The sequence below is a fragment of the Amphibalanus amphitrite genome, unplaced genomic scaffold, assembly GCF_019059575.1.
Source record: "Amphibalanus amphitrite isolate SeventyFive unplaced genomic scaffold, NRLGWU_Aamphi_draft 001867F_arrow, whole genome shotgun sequence".
In the NCBI taxonomy this organism is placed as follows: Eukaryota; Metazoa; Arthropoda; class Thecostraca; order Balanomorpha; family Balanidae; genus Amphibalanus; species Amphibalanus amphitrite.
In genome coordinates this window covers 5,805-29,300 of record NW_024883360.1, presented here as the reverse complement: position 1 = coordinate 29,300, position 23,496 = coordinate 5,805, and the positions used below count along the sequence as shown (strand labels likewise).

The following is a 23,496-nucleotide window of genomic DNA, read 5'->3' as shown; positions in this document are numbered from 1 at the left end:
CCCCTGGCAGGCCTCTGGTGCCCCTGCTACCCCTGCGCCCGGAGAGGACTATGGTGCCCCTGAAAAGCCTGAAGTGCCTCTCGACAGGCCCGTGGTGCCCCTGGGCCCTGACAGGCCCAAGTTACCCCTGCGAGGTCGGTGGTGCTCCTGGCAGGCCTCTGGTGCCCCTGGCAGGTCTGTGGTGCCCCTGGCAGGCCTGTGTTGACTGGTGCCCCTGCTAGGCCGCTGGTGCCCCTCACAGGCCTGCGGTGCCCCTGGAAGGACTGTGGTGCCCCTGCCCCTAGGGGTGCTCATGGGCCCAACAGGCCCGTTGTGCCCCTGACAGGCCTGTCGTGTATACTTGCTAGACCTGTGGTGCCCCTGCTTCCTGGCAGGCCTGTGGTGCCCCTGGCGGGCCTGTGGCGCCCCTACAAGGCCGTAGGTGCCCCTGACAGGTTTGTGGTGTCCCTGAAAGGACTTTGGTGCCCCTGACAAACCTGAAGTGTCAAGGACAGACCCTTTAGACGCCAGGGTCAAGTTCGTCGGACTGACAACGATTTGCTTACCTGACAACGTTCCTGGTAAGTACTCACTACTCAGCGTCCACAACATATATACACAGCACATTCATATATACTTGCTTACAATTGGTAAATGTTGTGGCTAAGAGTTAAGATACTGACTAAAAATAAAAAATAAAAAGAAAAAAACTGAAAATGGGGGCACCACCAAAATGAAGTGGACGAAATCCGTTGAGTTTTTAATTTTGGGTATAGGTAGGGGCACCACATCGATTCATGACCCTCCCCTTGGAGTTTTCCTGGATCCGCCCCTGGTGGATCGAACGCGAACTGAACAGTGAACCTGCCATATAACACTAATCGGCAGTCAGCACATGACGCTAGTCAGGACTCGGGAATCGTAGCGCCAAATCTATTTCAGGCTTTCACTTGCTATAGACGAAAGCCAACGAAAAAGCATATGCTTTGCCCGAAGGCGATAAAACACGGAATACCAGAAAACTTCGCAACAATGCCGGCGGTAATAGACGCATTTACTCTTCTGCGCATCACTGATAAACATTTTTATTTTCATATTCCAGGGCCCTGTTTCACCGGTGATGGCAGCACGCTGCTATTGCCTATTCCATTTCGCGAGCTGACGTCACACTTCTGGTAGTGTTGGAGGAATAGGCTTGCTGACGTCTCTGCATGGAAACCCAATTTGACACGTGTAATAGCAGCGTGCTGCTATTACCGGTGAAACAGGGTCCAGGATAGTGGGTTCTATGGCCTGCGTATCTGGACTCTGGTTGGGTTACCCACGGGGTTACCTGGCTACCCATTTCAATTTGAATCCAGATAGAGTGGCGGTTTTTCGAGTCGTTGGTTTCTTTTGGTGATAAATTGGCCGCTCTAAACGGGATGAGCTGACAGACAACGCCATCTATCGCACTTCCTTGAAGGAGATGGTCACGTGACCTGACGTATTTCGCGGATGCAAGACGCCATTTTTAATGGGCAGTGTGCTATGTTGTTTACGTCTCGGCGATTTGGGGCGAGGAGGGTGATGAGTGGTGATTCGTGATATTTTGGTGAAGGCCAGTGATGGAGAGCTCCAAAGAAACTAAAATCATCTACCACATAGACGATGAGGAAACGCCTTATCTGGTGAAGATCAATAAGCCACCAGATGCAGTGACCCTAGGTGACTTTAAAAATGTATTAAATAGGCCGAATTTTAAGTTCTTTTTCAAGTCTATGGATGATGACTTTGGGTAAGTACAGCCTGAGGTAATTTTTTTGTGTATGAATGTGTTCCGTCTTCAATGTTGGTAGTGAAGGTGTGTGAATTCTGTTATCTTCATGAGGTTGTGGAAAAAAGTTGCTTAGTTTTGATACTACAACCAAATAATGGATGATGATTTGATGCAATGCTAACAAAGTATGTTAGGATTATAGAATCCTTCCTTTCTGTGGTTGATCTCTTCATCTCTGTTGTCAGTTGAGTCAACATATTTCGCCTTTGGGACAGAAGGCCCTGCACGTTTTAGTAATAAATTGGCTGTAAGTGCATTTGAGTAAAACATACATTCCATCCTAAATGTGTATCTAAATTATATATTTTTAATCGGCATGTCTTCAGTTTTTCTCGCCTCTGATAAACATCAGTAGGCGGAACTATGGTCAAGCGTACCCATTTTCGGGAACGCATTTTCGTTCCCATCTTTGGGAACGATAAACCCAAATATGGGAACGCCATGTAGGCATTATTTAAAACAAGAAAAAGAACCGTTAAATGACGTCCAAAAAATATAAAACGATCGTGAACCGCCTGATATTTATCTCAATATTGTTGGGAAAGAGTTTGATATTGTAAGGCCCATCGTAGTTTCAAATCGTTCCCCTATTTCTAAAGCAGTCCATCATCCGGGCCGCGAGCCCAAATTTGGGAACGCTCTCGTACACTGGCGCTGCAAGCGTTCCTTATTATGGGAACGGCGTACCCAAAATTGGGAACGATTTCACCGACGGCTTTCAGGGGCTCTTTTTTTTTCAGCATCACGTCCAACGCCGCAAATTATTGTTAACGCAACAATCATCAGATGACCTTTCCGGCAAGACCGTCGCATGTTTCGCCCGGTCTTCTGCGCTTTTATTCCCGTCGATCTCGCAACGGGCACGCCCCCCCTCTGCAGGATTACGTAATTCACAACGCTCAGCGATGTTCAACAAGGTCTTCCATACCTATATACACTGTCCGCGCCGAGGGTGGAGGCATGTAAAACACCTGTCTGTTTAACACTGATAGTTGATGAGCACAAGTAAGTATCCAAAAATGGGAACGCTGAAATGTTTCACTCTCAAAACACCTAGTCCCAATATAAATCTACTTTTTTCCTTTCTTAACCCTCGCCCGCACATGGGGGGGGGGGGGGTGGTTGCCACCCCCCCAGGCAGTCTTTCTGCTCTGCACTTAACATTTTTAGAGCTAGAAGGCTGATTTTTCGTATAGCTGCTCGTCTATCCTTTCTTGATGTCCACTGAAAATTTCAAGGTTCTGTGATTTTTGGTTTCGGAGATATGACCTTGTTTTTCAGGTCATGTCATGACCCAAATGGCCAATTCTCAATATCTTGCGTTTGCCATGGGCCTTGTGAGCTTTTGACACCCTGATTTCGGCCTTTTTTGCCAGTCTTACCTCCCACCTATCATGGAACATGCTGTTCGACGATGTACAGGGGTCAAGGTCAGGGTCAAGGTCAACCTAGGTCATCTAAGATAATTGCGTTTTAGGCAAGCTGAATTTACTTTTTGTGAAGTTTTTTGACTGCATTTTTGGTAAAAGCTTCTCAGATCATGATTTCATGTGATATGGACCCAAAAACAATCGGTGCACACATCAGTATACACACAGACACACACAGACATACATACACATATAATTGACCTTGACCTAACTTGACCTGAAATGACCTCAGCAGCAAAATTCTGGTCGGATAGTGTGACAAAGAGGTTCTAGCTGGCTTGGCACCAGAAAACAGCATCGTCATCGGTATTTGATAAGCAGCGCACTTGATATCCAACGGTGACCCAAAACAGTAACATTTTTTAGTTTGACCTGACCTGGAAGGTCAATGACTGACCTGAGAAGGTAAAACTGGGTATCATTGGATTCGTCTCTTCCCAAAGAATCTTTTTGGTCTTTACTGCTAAGCTCTATCTCCAACAGGAACGAAATGGCGCGGGGGGGGTGGCAACCACCCCCCCCCATGTGCGTTCTAGGATGGGAAAATGGCATGTGCGGGCGAGGGTTAATGAGTGTAAGTGGCAAAAAGCCTGGTAGGATGGGCACGAGAAATGATCAAAATCAGCATAAAAATTATAAATAAGCCACACAGGGCGACCTGCATAAAAGAAATTCCCCCAAAACGATCGTGCTTAGAAATACCGAAGGCAAAAACCACGCTCATGACGCTCCTTAAAAGCAATGCTTAACAGCTAGCATCCAAATAAAATATGTCTTTCAGGGTTGATAAAATACAGCTGGATAATTTTCAACCGCTTAAACTGAGTTTACAACAGTAGTTCGGTAAATTCACTCACGTTCCACGCGGTCGTCCGCCCCGACACCAAAAGTCAACAATATTACCTCCGGACCGTCCGCGTCTTCGCTTGCATTTGTCAGCATCTGGTGTCGATAGTATGAAAGTTCATAACCAGGCGAAAATTATTATACTTAACCTCAAACTAAAAAATGCTTCATTTTCCTTAAAATTGCATGTTAAATGTCGTATAACCCATATTTTCAACATTTTGTCATTTTTAAAAAATCATTAAAAATATCATTCCACGGTCAATTTCCTTGTTCCATGGTCAGATTAAAGATAACTTTATGGAGATTTAGTAGATACTTCAATCAGCGTGCACTTTTTTGAGACGTGATGCACTTTTGAGTTTTAGTGGGCGAACGGCCGAAAAATTGCCTTCCGTTCTCATAAATGGGAACGCCCGTTCCCATATTTGGGAACTCCGTTCCCAAAAATGGGAACGTTCCTATATTTGGGTACTCATGACCATAGTTCCGCCTACTGACATGAGTTTAAATAGGTTTCCCCTCAATTTTATAAAGTCATTCCATATCTTTACACTGTCACTGCTTAGCATTTCCATACACATTAAGATTTAATTTTTGATTTGTTTAAACTCATTTCAGAAATAGGCATTTGTTATGCAGAGGAACAAGAGGATTGAGATAAGACTTTTTTCATAATAAATTCAAGAAGATTGAGAGAAATGTTCCAGACCTCAGAGCACTGGGCCCTGGGGCAGTGCTTATTCACACTATGTTTAGCCCTCATTATCCATCCTATCCTGTATAGGTGTATAGATAACTACCTAACCACCAACCTGCTTTTGGCATGTCTAGGAAAGATTCTTTTACCCTGAGCCTGCGAGTCATTGGCACTTGTCTAGGGTCTAGTTTGAACACAATATTTCTGGTCAGATATCATAGTTGCAGGAGCTTCTACTGAGAACTTGTAAAAGTATTTGCACACACATTTGTTCTATTTAAAATTCCTAACCAGCTTCTCAATCAGAATATCATCATAAGCCTGAGAATCATCCAAGCTTTCCTGCCTGCTGCACTGCTATCTGTACCATGCTTCATTTTATGCCAATCACAATAACCTTGAGGCATTTCCAGAAATTAGCATCATGCTCAAAAGAGCTCTGTGAGCATCAGAAACACTAAGTAGGGGTGAGAATCCAACCCACCCCAATCCCCATCATCCAGCATTTCAGTTCTTCACTTTTTCCCATTTACTTCAGTTCACATTGGATTAGGGGAACACATTACAGCTCTGTTCCAATGTCCAATGTAGTAGAGTAGGTAATGCTCCATTTCTGTGTTGACAGAGTGGGAAGTGCCACCCCTGCCCAATCTCAGTGAAGTGGGGAGTGGCACTTCAGTATTCACTTCTGTATTGAGTGAGTGCTGAATTTGGTAGTGGCTGGGATATCTGGTTAGCAGATCAGCCCACCTCCATTAGATAGGCCACTGTCCATCAGATGATTGTCTGGGTTTTAACATCACAAGCTGTCCAGCTGGGCGATTTCTGGTGTGTGACATGTAGATGGTCACAGTGTCCAGGTCAATGTGACCAGGAGTTCACTGGTCACCCTGCAGCGCGTCCTTCTGTGCTGCCCGTTCTCTGCAAGGCTCTCCTTCTTTGAGTAATATCTAACATCTGTGGACATTGGACACTGATCAAACTTGCGGCGAGACAACATGATAGCTACCTGAGCCGTCGAGAACCGCTCGTACCAGAACAGAACTGCTACCCTCATGCACTGCCCGACGCTGAGGGAACTCTTACCAACCAACAAAGTTGGGAGTGACACCCCAGTCTCATGACCGATGACTCCCACCCGAGCTTACTTGGCTGGGCGCCAGCGCTCGAGTTTGTTGTTCCAACCGTGGTGATGAGGCTGGCCGCAGGCATTGATTACTCTCGATTGCAATGGAGCGCGCCCTGCGAATGGCATATGTAAGCAATCTGCATGTGAGTTGACTGACTCGGTTCGTGGAACCTGATTGAGCCAACTGCACTGAGACTATGCCTGGGTCTGAATTGGTTACTGATGCCTTATTCGGTGCTGGCCGTTGATCTGTTTGTCATATATTGCTATCATTGGCACTGATGGTCGCTGGAGAGTCACATGTCTGACCATGGTTCTTTAGCGGGCCCATTCACCCATGCACGAATGTGATGTGAGTCGATATGCGCCGCGTGCAGACAGAAACTCACTGGGAGGGGCTCGTTTGTTTGCCGAGGCGATGACGTCTGTGATCGGCGGCGTCTTTGTGCCGCTCGTATTGAGATGCGGGGACAAGGCTGATAACCTTGTTTTGAGTTTTAGAACACCGGGCTGGGTTGAATGAGAGGAGCGCCGACAATGCACCGAGTCATTTCGGGCCGTCTCAGCTAACTGCGCCGTCTTATAACCACAGGGTTACGCTATGCGCGGCCTGGCTCTCACGCTGTAATCTTTGCGTACCGCCCGCTGATCTGCGGCGCACGCACACCCTTTGGCACCCATCTCCGCTCTCGCACCCGCCCGTCGACGACCCAGGGTGCGGCCGGGAACTTTTCCCGCTGTGAGCGTGGTCGAGTGCACGTGGGCCCGTTCTGCTGATGGCTATCGCACAACGGGACCCTGTGTGAGTCAGCTCGGTCAGACTGGTGTGGTGACACGTTCTCCCCCACGAAACACACAACGACCGCTCCACCGAACATGGGCGACAGTGTTGTGGTGTTGTGGCGGTTGAGCAAATCGCACGTTTTTGGTGGGATACTGAGAAGCCCTGGGAGTTTTCTCAAGTATATCATGGATTGTTTGTTTAGTAGTGTTGAAGTTGTAGCTTGCTGTAGTGTTCGTATTGAGGCGGCGTCGAGCAGTATCCATAGCCATTCCCAGTATCAATTCGCCTTCTCGTTCGCTGTGTCGTGGCCCCGCATTGACTTCTGAAGTCGATTATATATTTACATTATGGACTTCCACGGCAGCCGGCGTCTAGTGAAATCGACGCGTCAAGCTGTGAGAACACGCTGGTCGGGGCCTATCCATCGCGGAGACGGTAGTTGGTTATGGCAGACGATGACTTATGGGGCCGGGAAACTCGGGAAACATCTGCATAACGATGATACAGGGCCGCTGTCGGTACGGTGCTTGTTATGTCGTTGTTATCCTCATTAATTGCCACCTGCGAGGACATTACTGGCACGAAAGCTAGTTATGTAAAGTATGTGATGGGTATGTTTGTGTTGTGTTTGAAATGTTTCTTTTATGATCACTGAAAGTACCAGGTTAACCAATTAACGCTGATTGCTTGAATCTCATCAGTAAGCGTGAAGGCTCCTCTATTCAACCATGCAGTGCTGGAATGGAAGAAGCAGCATGTATGAAGTTTGGTCGTCTGGTTTTCCTTTCCGCATGACTTCACCGTGTTCACAGTCGTCAGTCAACTCCGCTTTGTGGTCGGCCCAAACAGCCCATGCTCATTAGCGTTACTATCAATTCGTCACTGCGATCGGCCTGATGATTTCCTACGGCCTCATATCTCGCCGACAGGGCCCGTCCCGACCTCAGCGGGAAGCCATTGTATTGCGTCATCGGAACGGAGCCCGTCAATGTTACTCTGATCACCCGATCATGTTCATTGGATTGTCTCCGGTTGAGTGGAACCTCGTCTCTCATTGGGTCGTTGGGTGGTTCTGGGTTGAGCATTGGCCGCTTTGAGTGCTGCTAACGTATTTGATTAGATCGATCAGATGATAGAGCTGAGCCAGAGAGACGGCGCTGTGAGTTGGTCTGTGGGAATTTATATCCGGTGATTTGAGAGCGCATCGGGTATACTTTCGGTACACAACAGGTTCGTTCTCTCCGACCCGAACCGATCTGGCCATGGTGTGCCGGCGCCAACCCAAGTCGCAGCTGAGTTGGCAAGATGAAACTTCTACTGGGCAAGATACTTTTAGTGGTTTGTTGGTATTTTTCTGCTTTATTCTATTTTATTGTACTGGTTTATTGTTCATTCGAGCCTGGTTCAGAAATGATTGAACTCAATTGGTTTAAAATAGCTGAAAGCCTGTTTCTCTCGCGTTATATCTATTTTCGCTCCATCAATGTAATCTCGAGCTCATGGTTTTCGTCATACTTTTCTCCCCACCCGCCGGTTCCGACGGCGACTATTTCTGGGCGCGGTCCCACGCGGGTCCCCAAATACGTCCGCTTCCATGCCGTGGGCGCTCGCCCCGGGCGAGGGTGTGGGCGGTGGCCGCCGCGCCGGGGCAGATTTCGCCACTGGGTCGCTCAATATGGATGGTCGACCACCGCCTCCATTGAAATTGTGATGGTGGCTGCTAGAATGTCATTGAGCCGATATCTGTGCAGCGGCCTGTTTCATGAGATTTGGAAAATATTGCAAGCATTATAGCGTCACGCTCGTATTTATAGATATATGGATTTATACCCTTGATAGGTGCCCGCTGCCCATGATGCATACCAAGTTACTAGCGGCTGCTGTGCCAGCGCCCATCGACTCCAGCTTGTTATCACCACCTCATCCTGACGGTAGGACCGCTGACAGTTCCTCTGCCGGTGCTGACATCGCTATCGGTGCACCCTCCCTCTCTTCCTTCCCGGGGCTCTGACACAGCGACGTAGGGCTGTCTGGCTAATGGCCGCGGGGCGCCGTGCGATGCCGTGTGTTAGGCGGTGGGCCGCTGGCTGCAGCGCCCCCCGGGGGTACGGACGAGAGGGGGGCGCCGCCGGACCGCCTGATGGCGACATCGTCCGTCATCGGATTGGCTGTGATTGTTACAGATGGTCGGCGCCGCTGCCCCAGCCCGCTCCGCCCCACCTCACCCCGTCCCGCTCCGCCCCGTCCCGGCCTGGCAAAGCAGGTCCGTCGTGTCGCCGCCATTGCTGAGGGAAGCACGCCCGTATTTCATGTCTAGTATCCAGTGTCTAGCTCATGATGGCCAATCACGACGACCGATGTCAGTCCGTGGGAGCCGTGCGGCGTATTCACGAAAATGCGACTGTGCCGGCGGTCGGCGGACAGACTTTCCATCGCCCGGGGGCTACGATGACGCCTTGCCCGCTCTTCCCTCGGCCGGCTGGTGGTGTGGCGGCGCGTTTTCCCCGTTCCATTGTGTCTGTTGTTTGCGGCGGCGGGGTTTGTTTTTGGCACGGTGTGGTACACCGGCCGAGCCGTCGTCGGCTCGATGCCGGCCGTACGTACGTTGGCCCGAGCTCGACTGGGGCGATGTAGTGGCGACGCACGGGCGTGGCGAACACGACGCCGCTTAGTCGACGGACCGCCACCCCACCCGGCGACGGGACTCAGCAATTAATAACGCACTGTCCCCGGCCATGTCCGACGCTGGAATGCGATAGCTGGCATGCAGCACGACATTATTATTGCAGCCGACGCTGAATGAAACGTGACTCATGTTCAAATGGGCCAAATGGGGGAGTTTTCCCACACTTGTGTCTACGCGACCGTTTAGCAAGGCTGTCAGGCCTGGCGCGAACAATGACTGCCAGTGTTGCACGGTTGTATCTTGCAGCGGCTGACAAAGCGGCGCACTCCGCTCATATGCCGAGGCCGTGGTATTGTAAATTGTTCCTGTAAGTTCTCACATCGGCCACGCTTTCAAGTTTCACGCTACTTTGTGTGGGATACTGCGGTTCGATCGTTATGTCACGTGATGTCCGCGCTGGTGTCGTAGTCTGATGGCCTGTTGTCACGTGATGTGTGGCATGACTGATACTGTTCTCGTGTTTCACGCATCATAGGTACGCGTACAAATTGCGTGAACAATACGTCTTCATGGTCAACATTGTTTCTGTTTAATAGGGGTTCCTGCGACACTTTTACCAATCCCATTGTTCCATTTCCAGTTATCCACATACTTCACGCACGAACGAGACAGAATATGACTCCCATCGAGCCTCAACTCTCTTTATCACCAACTTCTGTCCATCCCGATCTTGGTCCATCCTTCCGTCTCCCTCCTCTCGACACACCCGTTCGACGGACCGATCTGCACTGAACAGTGTTTAGCCACTCTGCAGATACGCCCCCCCCCCACCCCGACCCCGGCCCGCGGCGACCCGCGCTCGAGTGGTGACATCTCGGACGTTCGCCCGATGCCTGGAGGCCAGTCGCGGGGACAGCGGAAGACGCGGCGTGGCTACTTTGATCTGCGAGCGGGGAGGGGCTGTCAAGTTTTCATTCCTGTCAGACGGATGCTCCGTAGGGAATTGGCGATGTTGTGGCGTTTGGGATGTGTGGCTTGTGTCGGGAGCGTGGGCGGGTGAAGAGAAGAATACCAGGCGACTGGATATGGTCGGCGTTCTATGAAGTATAGGACGCGTCTTTATTTGATATGGTTGAGATTTGAGAAGGTAGGTGACTCTGTTTCGTCAGTCATGTGAGCAGATCATGATGACCTATGGCATTTCCCTATTTGTTGACCTTTTTACGGATGAGTGAATTTGTCTCGCGACTCATGCTGATAGCCTCCTTCCGTCGGCTGCCTGTCGGTCGTGTGATCTTTGGATCTAACTCAGAATCTGATGTCAGGGTATCTTGTTGGACATTGGACAAACATCGTATCTTTCCGATAGGATGGTATCAGACCAACCACTGTGCTACACTGTATCGACTCGTCTAATGGCTCCACTGTTGGAAACATTGCATAGTAATGTCAGCTATTGTGATGTATCTACTTCTTCGAGTCCATGCTTCCTTTACGATTCACACTTGACCTGTGATCGAAACTCTCGCTAGCGCCCCGCTGTCTCACCCACCCCACCTACCCCAATCGTTCTCCCGACTGATCCACCTCCAGCTGTGGCTCGCGGGGACAAAGGGACGGGATGGGAGGCGCGTGATGAGTCACCGGACGGGAGATAGCGAGCGCCTCTGACCGACCAACCAACCAACCGACCGGCGGGCGCTCGGAACGGACGACCGTGTTCCGAGAACCGCCTGAGGCCGCTCTCGGTCTCACTGGGACGGGTTATTGATCGCCGCCAGACTGGCCATTTGTTGATGGGCCTGCTGGTACTGCTGCTGCCCCTGTGACAGCAGAGACGAGCTGTTTGTGTACAGACTGTGAATGCACGGTCAGCACCGCGGGGGACTGGGGACGGCTGGACGCTCGCTGGGGCCGTGCTGGGATGGTGCTAGCCAGTCACGGTGCACGTGTTACTTGTTGTCGGATCAGCTCGCCCGCTCACAGGCCAGTCATATCGCTATCATTCTCCTTATCATGCAGTGATCAGGATAATCTCACGGCAGATAATCTCCGTACGCTGTCGCGCTGACCAGGCCACGTCAGCCATGACTACCGGCTAACAGTTATGCTACTATCCTGCGGTATTCTGCTGCAGTTATTCTCCTCCTTATCGTGCAATGTCGTATCTTTCGATATATCGATGTGTTCGCCTTTATCCCTTGATAATTGAATAAATAATTGAATATCAGTGAGTTATTGCCCATCACATTTTTTTCGTTTATATTGAATGGTAATTAAACGTGCGCCTAGTAGATGTAAAACAATGGATAATGCACGACATAACCGGGTCATACGATATCTCAACATTTTCGATGCCGATAACCGCCTCGTATCTCTCCCCGGATAACATACCAGCTTCCCCTGATAGCATACCAGCTCAGCCCTGCCTCTGCAACCCACAGACTCGCCACCCGTTCCGCCGGCGCTGCCCTGAGGCGCCGCCGGCGGAGGAGGTGCGACAGCCCTCGGCGCCAGACGGCTGATGGATCGCCCCCGCCCTCTGCCAGGTCCGCCCGCCACTCTCTCCTGACGTGTGTCCGCTCTCTGTCTTTGTTGCAGGATCGTTAAGGAGGAGATAATTGATGATGAAGCGCACCTGCCATGTATCAACGGACGCGTCGTATCGTGGGTATGCATCGGGAGGATTTGGGTGTGGGTTTGGGAAGGGTGTGAGCGTGGTTATTTCAATGGGTCCCTGGGTCGTGATATGGGTAATGGGTCTGTCCAGTGGAGTATGGATGCCGATCAGTCAGCCTGTCTAGACTTATTGGGTAACTAGCAGCGTGGAGATTAGGTTGTAGGGTTAGCTTTGAATAATGTGTTTGGCGCTGGTATTCTACGAGCCCAACGGCTGCTTCCCTATGGTACTCCCGCTGGGTGGGCGCTGAATAGTGAGTGGGGCTATTGCTATGGTGGTGGAGTGTAGACATTATGCGGTGTTGAAAGCTTATAATTGTGTGGGGTGTGGCATTCCTGATAAGGAAACTCGACTGAATTAGAAATCATTGTTCATAATCGCCCATTCATGTCTTCGAGTTGTCTTTCATTGTTCGTAATCGGTCGTTTTTGTATTGCGGCAACCTTGCATTACCGTGCAGGCAGTTAGTTCGATGAATGGGACTGTGGCAGTGCCTTTCCTCAGACCAGCAGTACATACATTCGGTGCACAGCGACTGATCGGCGGAAGTTGTGTCGTCAGTTGGAATAGGGAACTTGACATTATCGAACACCTTGCTGAAGTTTGTCTTACCTACCTATTTATGCTTACCTGATGTTTCGGAGCTGCTTCCCACCACAGTTTTTTTTTACGCCGTAATGTCTTCAAAGTGCCCTGCGGACTGTGATCATTTTAGCCCCGCAGCAACCGAGCCGGTTCGACATCCTGCCAGTTTTGTAGTTGTCATTCAGCCTTGTCGTTCTATCACATCAGTCTTGCTCGCTGACTGTCATGTTGTTGGCTCTGCGTTTTCAGCTGGTGTCGGCAGACGGCAGCACCATCGACGGCTCCCAGTGCGGTGACCCGGTGGGCGCCATGTCAGAGCTGGCCAGGCCCCCGGGAGACGCCACAGAGACAGAGTCGACCGTCAGCGGCGTCAGAGGTGCGCGACGACGATGTCGACGATGACGTCGACACTGGCACCGATATCCATCCCGTCAAACAGTTCTTTAGCTCCGGCCCTTCTCTGGTCCTGTCAGCTTCCTACAAGACAGCGCCCTTACAATAATACTGATCTTAGAATCGGACGGTTGATCCCAGACGAAGACTTATGATACCCTGACCCCCAGGCCATCCCATGCTCCTGAATCTCTGGCCCTGCTTCATGAACCTGACGAATGACGATGACCCCTGGTTGCGACCTTGATTCCTGAGTCCTGACACTGACCCAGTATTCTGCGTAGCTATAATGATCCTGAGTCATGTTTGTTTCGTTCGCCTAGCGCTGAGTTTGATGAAATGGACTTGGTCTTGTGTACTGTGTAGGAAGGAGCGCAGACATGTGCTTGGATCCGAGAGCTGGATCTATGATCTCAGTGGATCTCTCGACAAAATAGAGAGGTTGGATCTATGATCCAAGTGGATCTCTCGACAAAATTCAGGGGTTGGATCTATGATCCGAATGGATCTCTCGACAAAATTTAGGGGTCGGATCCATGATCTCTGTGGATCCAGCGGGCAAAAATTTGTGGAGGACCTATGATCTGTATGGATCTCACGACAACATTTAGCCAATGAAACCCTTATCCTACATAATTGTACACCTTACAGTGCAATAGAATTGAGAATTATCACTTGTGGACATGGTTATTGGTTAAGACCACTTGTAATCATTAGGTATGATCATTAAATTTGAATTTAAATAAACAACATTTGCTACTTTTTGTGACCAATTGTAACTTTTTCATGACAGCACTGATGACAATCTTATCAACAAGCTACAGCCACTTAAATTCAATGAACAAACAGTACAGACAGATGCAGTGGCAGCAGGGCACTGCAGATTTTCATTGTGGTCCCATTCTTTCCATGCAACGCCAGTAGGGCTATATGTTAAAATGCCAAAATCTATGGGGGGCACTGTACCCTGGTGCCACCCCCCCCCCCTGTTCTGCCGCCTATGGACAGATGTTAGGATATCAAACCTGGAAGCCAAATAGGTCAGTTTTGTTAAAAATAATCCAGCAATCCACTTCTGCCAGGTTTAACTCACCTGATGAAATCCCATCCAGAATGTTCGTATGAGCTATCCAGCTATTAGTATGTGCAACACAATTTCGATTTAGTAAGAATAGCAACCAACCTCTAATACTTTCGTAATAAAATTACAAGTTCAAAAATGGCATCAACTTCTTCAGATTACCTACTTTTGGCATCGTGCCACGTGTGGTGCCATGCTGATTTTGTTATGAGAGAGCCTCCCAAAAAAAGACAAACGAAATTCACAGCTCACGTTTTGGTAATATGGTTTTATTACGTCATTATCGTTTGACCAATGAAAAATCTTAATTTGACCAAAACCGTAATAATTCCAAAAGATTCCCCGTAATAGGCCCTTTAAACTAATGACGTAAGATATTGTTATTCTTTTGAAAAGTGAATAAAATAAAGATGCAAGGCGCACACCGCTCAGGGCCATCATGTAAAACCATTTCAGCTTACGCTTACGTCATTAAATTCAACGCTACAAAGATGATATTCACAAACAATCGTATCGTAAAATTATGTGAGGCAGATAAAATGAAATTTAAAAAAACTCCATGGACTTTTGAATTTCCAGTTTGATTTTTTATTTATTTTCATTATACTCGAAGGTAGAACGCCTAGCTCATTTGTTATTTGAAATGACGTCACGAGTTCTATTTAGATACTGAATAATCATTTTACGGTAAATATCCAAGGCCATTACAATTGATATTTCGCTTCCCATCGCTTGCGCAGGCTGTTGAATATTTTTATACTTTTGTTTATATCTCAGTTTATTTTATCAAATATTTCTTTCAATAGATTGAATTACCTTTACCTAACCAAGCCACATGTGTCAGTATCATCTTTTATTGTTTACAATCAATTGTGATAGCTGGAAACTGGAAAGCCTCATGGTTGTCTAATGCAAGATTGTCTTTTCAATATCATTATGTAGATTCTAACATGAATTGTGATGTGGTAGGTACCTAGTTATGTATTGTTACGGAGCGAGCGAAGCGAGCGTAGTCTTTCCTTAGATTAACGGAAATTTCTGAGTATGAGCGGCCGGCCGGCCGGCCGGCCGGCCGGCCGTGGTCATGCTTTTGCGAGGCTAATATCTCAGCAACCACTTGACCGATTTACACGCGGTAATTTTTGTAGGGTAGCTTCATTCCTTCTACCAAGTATTGGACTATTCCCGATGCATGTGGGTGACCCCTTATGCACGTGCCACGTGCAAAACGTAGAGGTGTCAGTTTTGTAATTGTTGCAATATCTCGGTAACTACTGGGCCGATTTCGCTGAAAGTTGGCATGTAGGTAGGCACCCACTAGGCACTGCATATACATGTGCCAGAGTTGGGGTGCTGCTGCACGTGCGCACGTGCAGGGGTCGTTTCCAGATCTCGGGAACGGCTGGACCGATTGCGCTCAAATTTGGTACACGGTTAGGGACCGGTTAGTAGGGTGCCGTGCACAAGTCAGTTGGGACCCATTTTGCACGTGCGCACGTGCAGGGTGCCGCTTCCAGATCTCGAGAACGGCTGGGCCGATTGTGCCCAAATTTGGCACATCGCTAGAGACCAGTTAGTAGGGTGCCGTGCACAAGTCAGTTGGAGGTACCCCCTCGCAATTTCGCACGTGCAAGGCCCACCCTCTCGCTCGCTCCGTTAGTCGCCCCAAAAGGCGTTATACTGGTTCATTAGTCATTACTTTGACTTACCTCTATGTTAATTGTTAATGCAACCTTTTCTGTTGGTATGTGAACTGTGAACAATCTTCATGTCACTCAATTCAAATTCTCTCAAGTTGTGACCGTCATGAGCCTCCTTTATTTTGTATTCTGTATAATGTAACTGGATGCCTTTACTAATATGGCCTTTGTATAAGATTGTTTCTAACCATACTTTGGTATTCATAACTTCTTATGAAAGAAAGTTGTTAACATTTTGAGCACCTATGAGCTATGATCCCAATGGATCTCACGACAAAATTGGGGAGCCAGATCTATGATCCGAGTCGATCTAGCGACAAAATTGAAGGGTCAGATCTATGATCCCAGTAGATCTCTCGACAAAATTGAGGGGTTGGATCTATGATCTGAATGGATCTCGGATCGGGATCCATGGGATCGTATCTCAGATCCATTTTTCCGGATCCAAGCACATGTCTGAAGGAGCGTGCTCCCGATATCGCGTATTTGTGTGTAGATGTGCACGAATGTCACGATCAGATAGGGCATATGGTAGCTGTTCTTGTTTTGACTTCTACCGCTCTCAGAATTTTCGGTGTTATTTTCTCACTATCGTGCACTCAGGTACGTTGAGTTTATTATTGTTTGCATTCCTTGATCTTCTTAGCTACTATCACGTATCACTGGTGCATGTCCCATGACTCACGCATGTGTATTGTGTATGCTCAATCAGTCACCCACTAAGGCGATACATTCACCCCCACTCCGCTGCCAGAGACCCCTTCCCTCACTCATGCATGTTCGCACCGTCATCAGGCGATTATACGCCGGCCGGCAAGGAGCAGAGACTACTAAATATGTCCGGATGTCCACTGTTGGCCTACGGACCCGCCCATTCATGCATTGCTATGCGATCGCAGCTGGCCATAATAGCCGCAGTCTGCAACTGCATTCAAATAATTGTGCCGCCCCTTTCAATTATCAGCTTTTTACTGTGCTATTTACTCATGTAATGACGGTGGCTTAGTGCACACAAATACAGGTAGATCATGCTTATCTCCAAATTATGAACGGAGTAACCCATTGCTCAAATTCGCCCGTCTCCACAACAATCGCACACCACACCCCATCATTATCATAAACTCCATCTCCCTCACACTGCCACTGCCACTGCCAAGGCTGGTATGCGCTCGTCAGAGCAGCCGCCATGCCTCTAACGGTCCCGTTAATGTGTGCCTGTCTGTGTGTGCCGACCTACAGGGCACGGACACCGGCTGGGCCCGTCACTACGGCCGCCCCCGGCCGCCGGTCGGTATCACGCAGGTGAGCGCTCCTCTCGAGCGCCGACGGTCCGGGCCGCATGCATGCGTGCTCGCCGGCGGCTTCGTACTAACGCTGGTGTAGTGCAGTGTGCCCGAGGCAGGTGCCAGGAACGCGCCCGCCGAGAGCGCTGAGCTGACTAAAATGCCCAGGAGCGATGGTTGCTCCCTGGGATAGACGCTCGGTGCCTTGGAATGACTGGCTTGCAGTTGAGCTAGCGCTGAAACTAACATGCCTGTCCGTCCGTTGGAGTGAGTGGGGTGAGAGTGGATCGGCTTTTATAGGTGGAAAGGTGGCTTCTGTCGGTTTGTCGGGCCAATCACAACTTGGTGTCAGCGTGGTCTATGACCGAAAAGTGTGGTTATGAGGGTAGTTTCATTTGACATCTCACTCTGTGAAGCTAACAGAAGCTATGGACGATGAATGGGTGCCGATGACCTATGCAGTCCAGGCGCCTAAAAATCACAAATCATCGTCATAGGCGACGAGCGACCCACTGGTGTCCTAGCCGGATGGACAAATCCGTAGCGTCATTTCAGCTCCGCGGACGTGCCGCTCTATTACATACCGGCGTGTTTGCAGCCGTCTGAAATACCTGTTAACCAACACGGGCCTGTCCGCTGAACCTTCGCTAGCCGGCCTCTGCGCTCAGTGCAGCAGCCGCTCGCAAGCCACGCTTAAGTGCCGGTAATGAGTACGCGGCGGCCTTGTCACGTCCGCGGGTGGATAATGACCATTGACCACTCCTCACTCTGCACGATCGCCGGCGGCGGCTGGTGCGCTCCTCTGCCGCTCACCGGCCGTGTAACAGTGGAGTTATGACTGGTAATGGACGGTATACGGCTGGTAACGGATGGTAACGGCTGGTAACGGAGCTGAGCGGTGCTGAGGTCGTACGGAGCGGATAGCGCCGGCTGCTGCGGAGGTCCATCGGCTGCAGACTCTCAGCCGGCGGGCCGTGACGACTCAGACCGTCTCCCACTGCCCCCGGCCGGTAGATAGGTTTGGGGGCCACTGAACTGAGATAACCCCGGTGCACGCGCGATCTGATGGTGCCACCGAAGAACAGAACCTCGGAGGAATTGATGCATGCCTTGGCTTTGCTAGATATGACTTGTCCTGGTCTGGGCCTGGGCTGCTTTGGTTTTGATAAGCATGCTTCTGACCGTTACAGGTCTCAATATCCGGAGATTGTGTTTCTTGGGTTGGTGATGGCGACCTTTTTGTTGTCAAATTTATTTTATAATCAAAGCATCTTGGCTATCATCTTACCCTTCCAAATGATTGGTTGTCTATTGATTTGAAGAATTTTCTTTGTAGTCCTTTCAGAAATTTCTGTTAATTTACTAAAAATGTTATGTTTGATTATCTTGAGCTAGTCATACCCTGCATTTAACTACATCCACTTTTCACTCATCCCCTGCGTAGACCATCACGCACCCCGTTCCCATGTATTCTCTATCGATGTGCGCCCCTTACCGTGTTATGTGTCCGTGCCTCCCGCAGCCGGTGAGAAGCTGAACGGGCACGCGCGGCACCGGGCGCGTCTGTACGACAACAGCTCCATGCTCAGCTCGGACCTGGAGTCAACCAGCTTCTTCGACTCGGAGGACGACGGCTCGAGTCGCATCACATCCACCACAGGTACGGTGAGGCGCTGAGGTGGGTATTTTGGGATGGGACCGTCTTATGGGGTGGGATAGTCAGATGGGATGTTGGACTGTGGCGTTGGACATCGGAGTGGGACAGTAAAAAGGGTCGGACGTCGTAGTGACTGTGGCCTGTAACGATGAAGCACAGTGCATTAGGATGCATTGAGTGAGATGTGAGGACTGAGATGGGACGATATCGTGAAGAGTAGAATCTTTGAAACACCGACGGGGACCAAACAAGCCACGATAGGATCTCCGCATTCGACCGCCCTGGAAGGTGGAATTGGTTAGAGTCCCGGGAAGGGCTAGACGACACGAGACTCGGTCCTTTTGGCAGGGCTCTGCGGAAGTGGATCACCTCAGCGCTCTCTGTGGCCGCTCAGCCCAGTCTCCAGTCTGACCGTCAGCTGTTGTAGTGTTAATCGATGGGCCGTTTACACTGACCTCAGATTGTTGACGGCCCTGTCCGATAGCGCCCTGCAGTGACTGGCGCGTGCAGCTCCGTCTGGGCAAACATTCCGCAGATTTGTGCGGATGGTCAGCTGTGGTGCTGGGGCGTGTCGCTGGCACTACTGTTGTTTAAAATGGCTGGAGGGCACACTGCACAGTGGTTCTATAGCAATGAATGATGTTCTGCAGGTTGGAACTAGGGAACCTCATCCAGCCCAATCAACAGCCTTATTTATCGCAACTGTTCTACCAGCGAAAAAAAAATACAGCCATTCTCTTTGTGTGAAGTGAGGTAGGGCTTCAGCGTATCTGCGTCTTGATAATCTGCATAATAGTAGATAGTACTTGGGGATCATCATTCCTGCTGGCTCCTCTTCCCTTTTAGGATTTCATAAGTCGCGAACCCACTGTATGCCATTGTCTGTCGTGTCTTACCGCTACGCCTCTTCCTCTCCGCTGTTCTTCCTTAGTTTGGAACCCAAAATTTTCTTGTCTAACAGCGTCTCCATTCACTGTCCACCGTAGCGTTTTGGGTTTGTTTTTCCCTTGAGCCCCACATTCTCTAATCTTCCTGGTGGGCGCCGATGACTACTGTGGTCCGGGCGCCCAAAAACCCCAATTCATCATCATCATCATCATTATCGCTCTCTGGAGTTCCCCAAATGTGTTGACTCTTTTTTTGGCCCTCCAACCCCTCCCGGCTGCCCTGGAATCCCCAGATGTGTTTACGCTCGTCACGCTCTAACACCTCCCCCCTCCCCCTCCGCCCACCAGGGAGCACCTCGGTGTCTCGCGTGCACCGGCGGCACCGGCGAAGGAAGCCGCGGCCGCAGCGCGGCCAGCCGGGCATGTCGCGCACCTCCTCCTTCAGCTCCATCACCGACTCGACGATGACGCTCAACATCATCACGGTGACGCTGAACATGGACACGGTCAACTTCCTCGGCATCAGCATCGTCGGACAGAGCAACAAGGGCGGCGACGGCGGCATCTATGTCGGCAGCATCATGAAGGGGTGAGACGGGACGAGGGTGGTGGGTAGGTGCCAGGCATGGGTGGAGAATGTTTGAAAAAGTTACCCCGGCCGGCGACCGAAAGTCAGAAAGACGATGATGCACAAATATTTGTCAACGGTTATCACAAACCCCTATTCTGTGGCATGGAACAATGGATGTCTGCCGTTACGAGTTATCCAATGTTTTATTTGCAGTGATTTAGCTCGAATTTTTGAATGGACCGATTGACAGAGCCGGGGGCCCACGCTAAGCAGAGCTTGTTGCGTAGTTAGACCCCGAACCCTACCGTCCGATCGCGCAATTCCGGGTAACGGGATAATTTAGATGCCAAAGTTTAATGTGCCCTTCAAAGCCGGACACGGCCTGTCCCACTCAACTGACTTCAACTGGCTGCGGCTGCTCCCACCAACCGCAGACCATCACCGTCAGGAGTCTCAAATATCGAGCGCCGGAGCGACTCGAACCCGGGCTCTCGGGAGTCCGTTGCCTCTACCAACTGAGCTACGGGACAGGCTCATGTTATGAACTTTGAGAAAAGTCGTTGGAGAACGCTAAAATCAGAGAAATTTGGCTTTTATTATCTATGGTGATTTTATGATTGAGCTTGCCTAAAACTTGACCAGATTTCTCTGATCACGTTTGTCCCTCTTTCAAACGTCGTTCCGCTTTTCGCCTCGTAGCCCAGCAGCCGAGTTAGAAGGAGCGTGAAACGCCGACCGCTCGACTCAACGTGTTACGATAGGGTCACCACCCTGGCGCGGGTTAACCCGCGCGGGGCTGGGGGGTAAATTTTACCCCCCCCTCGCGAATTTTCGCAATATCTCAAAAACAGCGGCGCGCAGCGCCGCCAAACTTTCAGTACCTTTTCTTACATCAATTTGACACCTTCCCTGAAAATTTGAGCGAAATCTGTCGGAAAATTTTTGAGAAATTGACGTTTTAGTGACGTCATGTTCGCCATTTTCGCCTCAAAAACGGCAAAAGTTCAAACGCCGCTAACATCTTCATTTTTAAAGGAATCAAGACGTAACAAAAAAGGATATACGTAATTCTACTTTGTCTATCAAATGGCTATCTCGGTTTTTTGAAAATTTTGGATTTTGATCAAAATTTTTCCAAAAAATTGACTTTTTTGGGAAAATAATTATAAAATCCAAAATTTTGAGTGTATCGAAAAAACCGGAATGTATGTCAGAGAAGTGGTCTATGTGCACCTACATACCAATTTTTAGAAGAATCGGTTCAAAAATGTGGGAGTTATTCAACATTTTATGACGTCACGACACACAAATTTTTTGAAAAATTACTTTTTTGGAAGTTCTAGACCTCGTACGGAAACAAAAATAGCACCATTCGATTCGCCGTGAAAAACTGCATCAGATAGACACCTTTTTAGGCCTTAACAACCAACTTCAAAATTTGACCTCACTTGACCTGACCTTGACCTGACCTTGACCTGAAATTCATCCAGAGGTGGTCCATATCACTTATTGAGTGTGCCTATTGAATTCTATGATTAAAATGACCCATAAAACATGTGTCGCACATGCCCTTTTCTATATTTTGTTTTTGGTGACCTGACCTGACCTGACCTGACCTTGACCTCTGAATGATATTGAATGCAACGATTATTGTCTTGGTAGCCTAAGAACACGTTTTGGGCGATCAGTCTCAGTCCATGACTCCATTCTTCGGCAACTACGGTGCAAGGCCGATACTGTAGGAACTTGCAATTTGTACCCTTGACTTGACCTTGACCTCAAACTTAAAATTAAGTACATGTTTCTAGTTGTTCGTGATGAGATCTTTCGATTGGCGTTTGAATTTTCCAAATCGGACCATTAGTTCGGGAGATAACAGGGGGGGGGGTAAAATTTACCCCCCCCCAGCCCCGCGCGCTCGACTGGAGACCCCAGCCCCGCGCGGGTTAAGTTGGAGGAGCCTTGAGCCCCAGCCCCCAACAGCTCGTCCTTCTATCTCACTGATATTACCCTCGTCCTCTCTTGTGATGACATTGCAGTGCCATCTTACGATAACGGCCCTTAAATATGATTTAGGTTTGTTAGATGAAACTTGTCGGGCTGCGCGATGAAAAAAATTGAGAGCATAGAAGCTCCAAAATGAAAATAAAGTAAATTTTTAAAAACCTTTCAAGGTAGATAAGAATAATGAGAGACACTTTTATAGGTGGCAGTTTTTCGCATGGAGATAGCTTTTAGGATTCACAAAAGTGGACAAAGTTACCCCGGCCGCGCCGGGGTAGGCTGAAAGTTACCCCGGCCACGGCCGGGGTGGCCGGGGCAGGTTCTCCACCCATGGTGCCAGGTGGGTGGGTGTTTTGGAGTACTGGGGCTTGATGGTGGGTTTCAAAAAGGACTGCTTTGGACGTGGGAGAGAAGCGTGCGATGCTGCTAGCGTGTGTAGATTATTGAATAAGTTAAAATTGTTTGATTGATTGATCAATTCATTCTTTCTTTCATTCATTCATTCATTCATTCATTCATTCATTCATTCATTCATTCATTCATTCATTCATTCATCCTTTCATCCATTCATTCATTGAATGACCATTCAGGCATGACAATAATTGTATCGATCGTTTTCCTGGCACTTATTGACGCTGCATAGGTTTATAGCAGTGGTCGGCAGGTCATTCGGGGCCGTGCCCCCTTTTTGGGCGCCAGGCAGGGCCATTACCCCCACCTACCAGACCCCATTGCTGACACAACCAAGTTTACTGAAATTCCATACCGTCCTGGAACTCTTTGGGTATTTGTGCATTTCCAATGCATCAAATACAACGAAAGGTGTAGGCCCGGGCAGCGCTTGTCGAACAGCACTGCGGATCCGAAGGTTGGGACTTTAATTGTGAAAAACCGCCCGCCCGCCGCAAAACGCAAAACCGCAAAAAACACGCCCAAAACGCCAACGCAAACTTCTAAAAAAAAAAACAATCGCCCGCCCGCCGAAAACCGCAGAAAAAACGCAAAAAACGCCGCAAAAACGCCCGTCCGCCGCAAAACGCAAGCACCGCAAAAAACGCAAACACCGCCGCCACAAAAAACGCCCGCATCGCCCGCCGCCAACGGCGAAGCGCCGCAAAAAAACGGCCGTCTGCCGCAAACCGCAACACCGCAATTAACGCCCGGCCGCCGGCAACCGCAAAACGCCGCAAAAAACGGCCGCCCGCCGCAAACCACAAAAAACGCCGCAAAAACGGCCGCCCGCCGCAAACCGCCGCTAAAACAGCCGCCCGCCGCCAAACGCAAGCACCGCAAAAACACCCGCATCGTCCGCCCGCCCGCCGCCAAACACAAAAACCGCAAA

At 49.4% G+C, this 23,496-nt stretch overlaps 1 protein-coding gene across 2 annotated transcripts; it reads left to right on the top strand.

Annotated features, from left to right (window-relative positions):
* The first annotated feature begins 1,453 nt into the window (after positions 1–1,453).
* Positions 1,454–23,496, top strand: LOC122375552 (segment polarity protein dishevelled homolog DVL-3-like). 2 transcript variants are annotated; one of them, XM_043355022.1, is made up of 6 exons: positions 1,454–1,756; positions 11,915–11,984; positions 12,828–12,954; positions 16,992–17,054; positions 18,558–18,695; positions 19,928–23,496. In XM_043355022.1, exons 1-6 carry the CDS (start codon positions 1,587–1,589, stop codon positions 20,170–20,172), a joined length of 813 nt encoding a protein of 270 aa, XP_043210957.1. In that variant the 5' UTR covers positions 1,454–1,586; the 3' UTR covers positions 20,173–23,496. The 2 variants fall into 2 exon arrangements, with proteins under 2 accessions (XP_043210957.1, XP_043210956.1); XM_043355021.1 differs by lacking the exon at positions 16,992–17,054 and having other exon boundaries at positions 1,501–1,756; positions 19,928–23,495.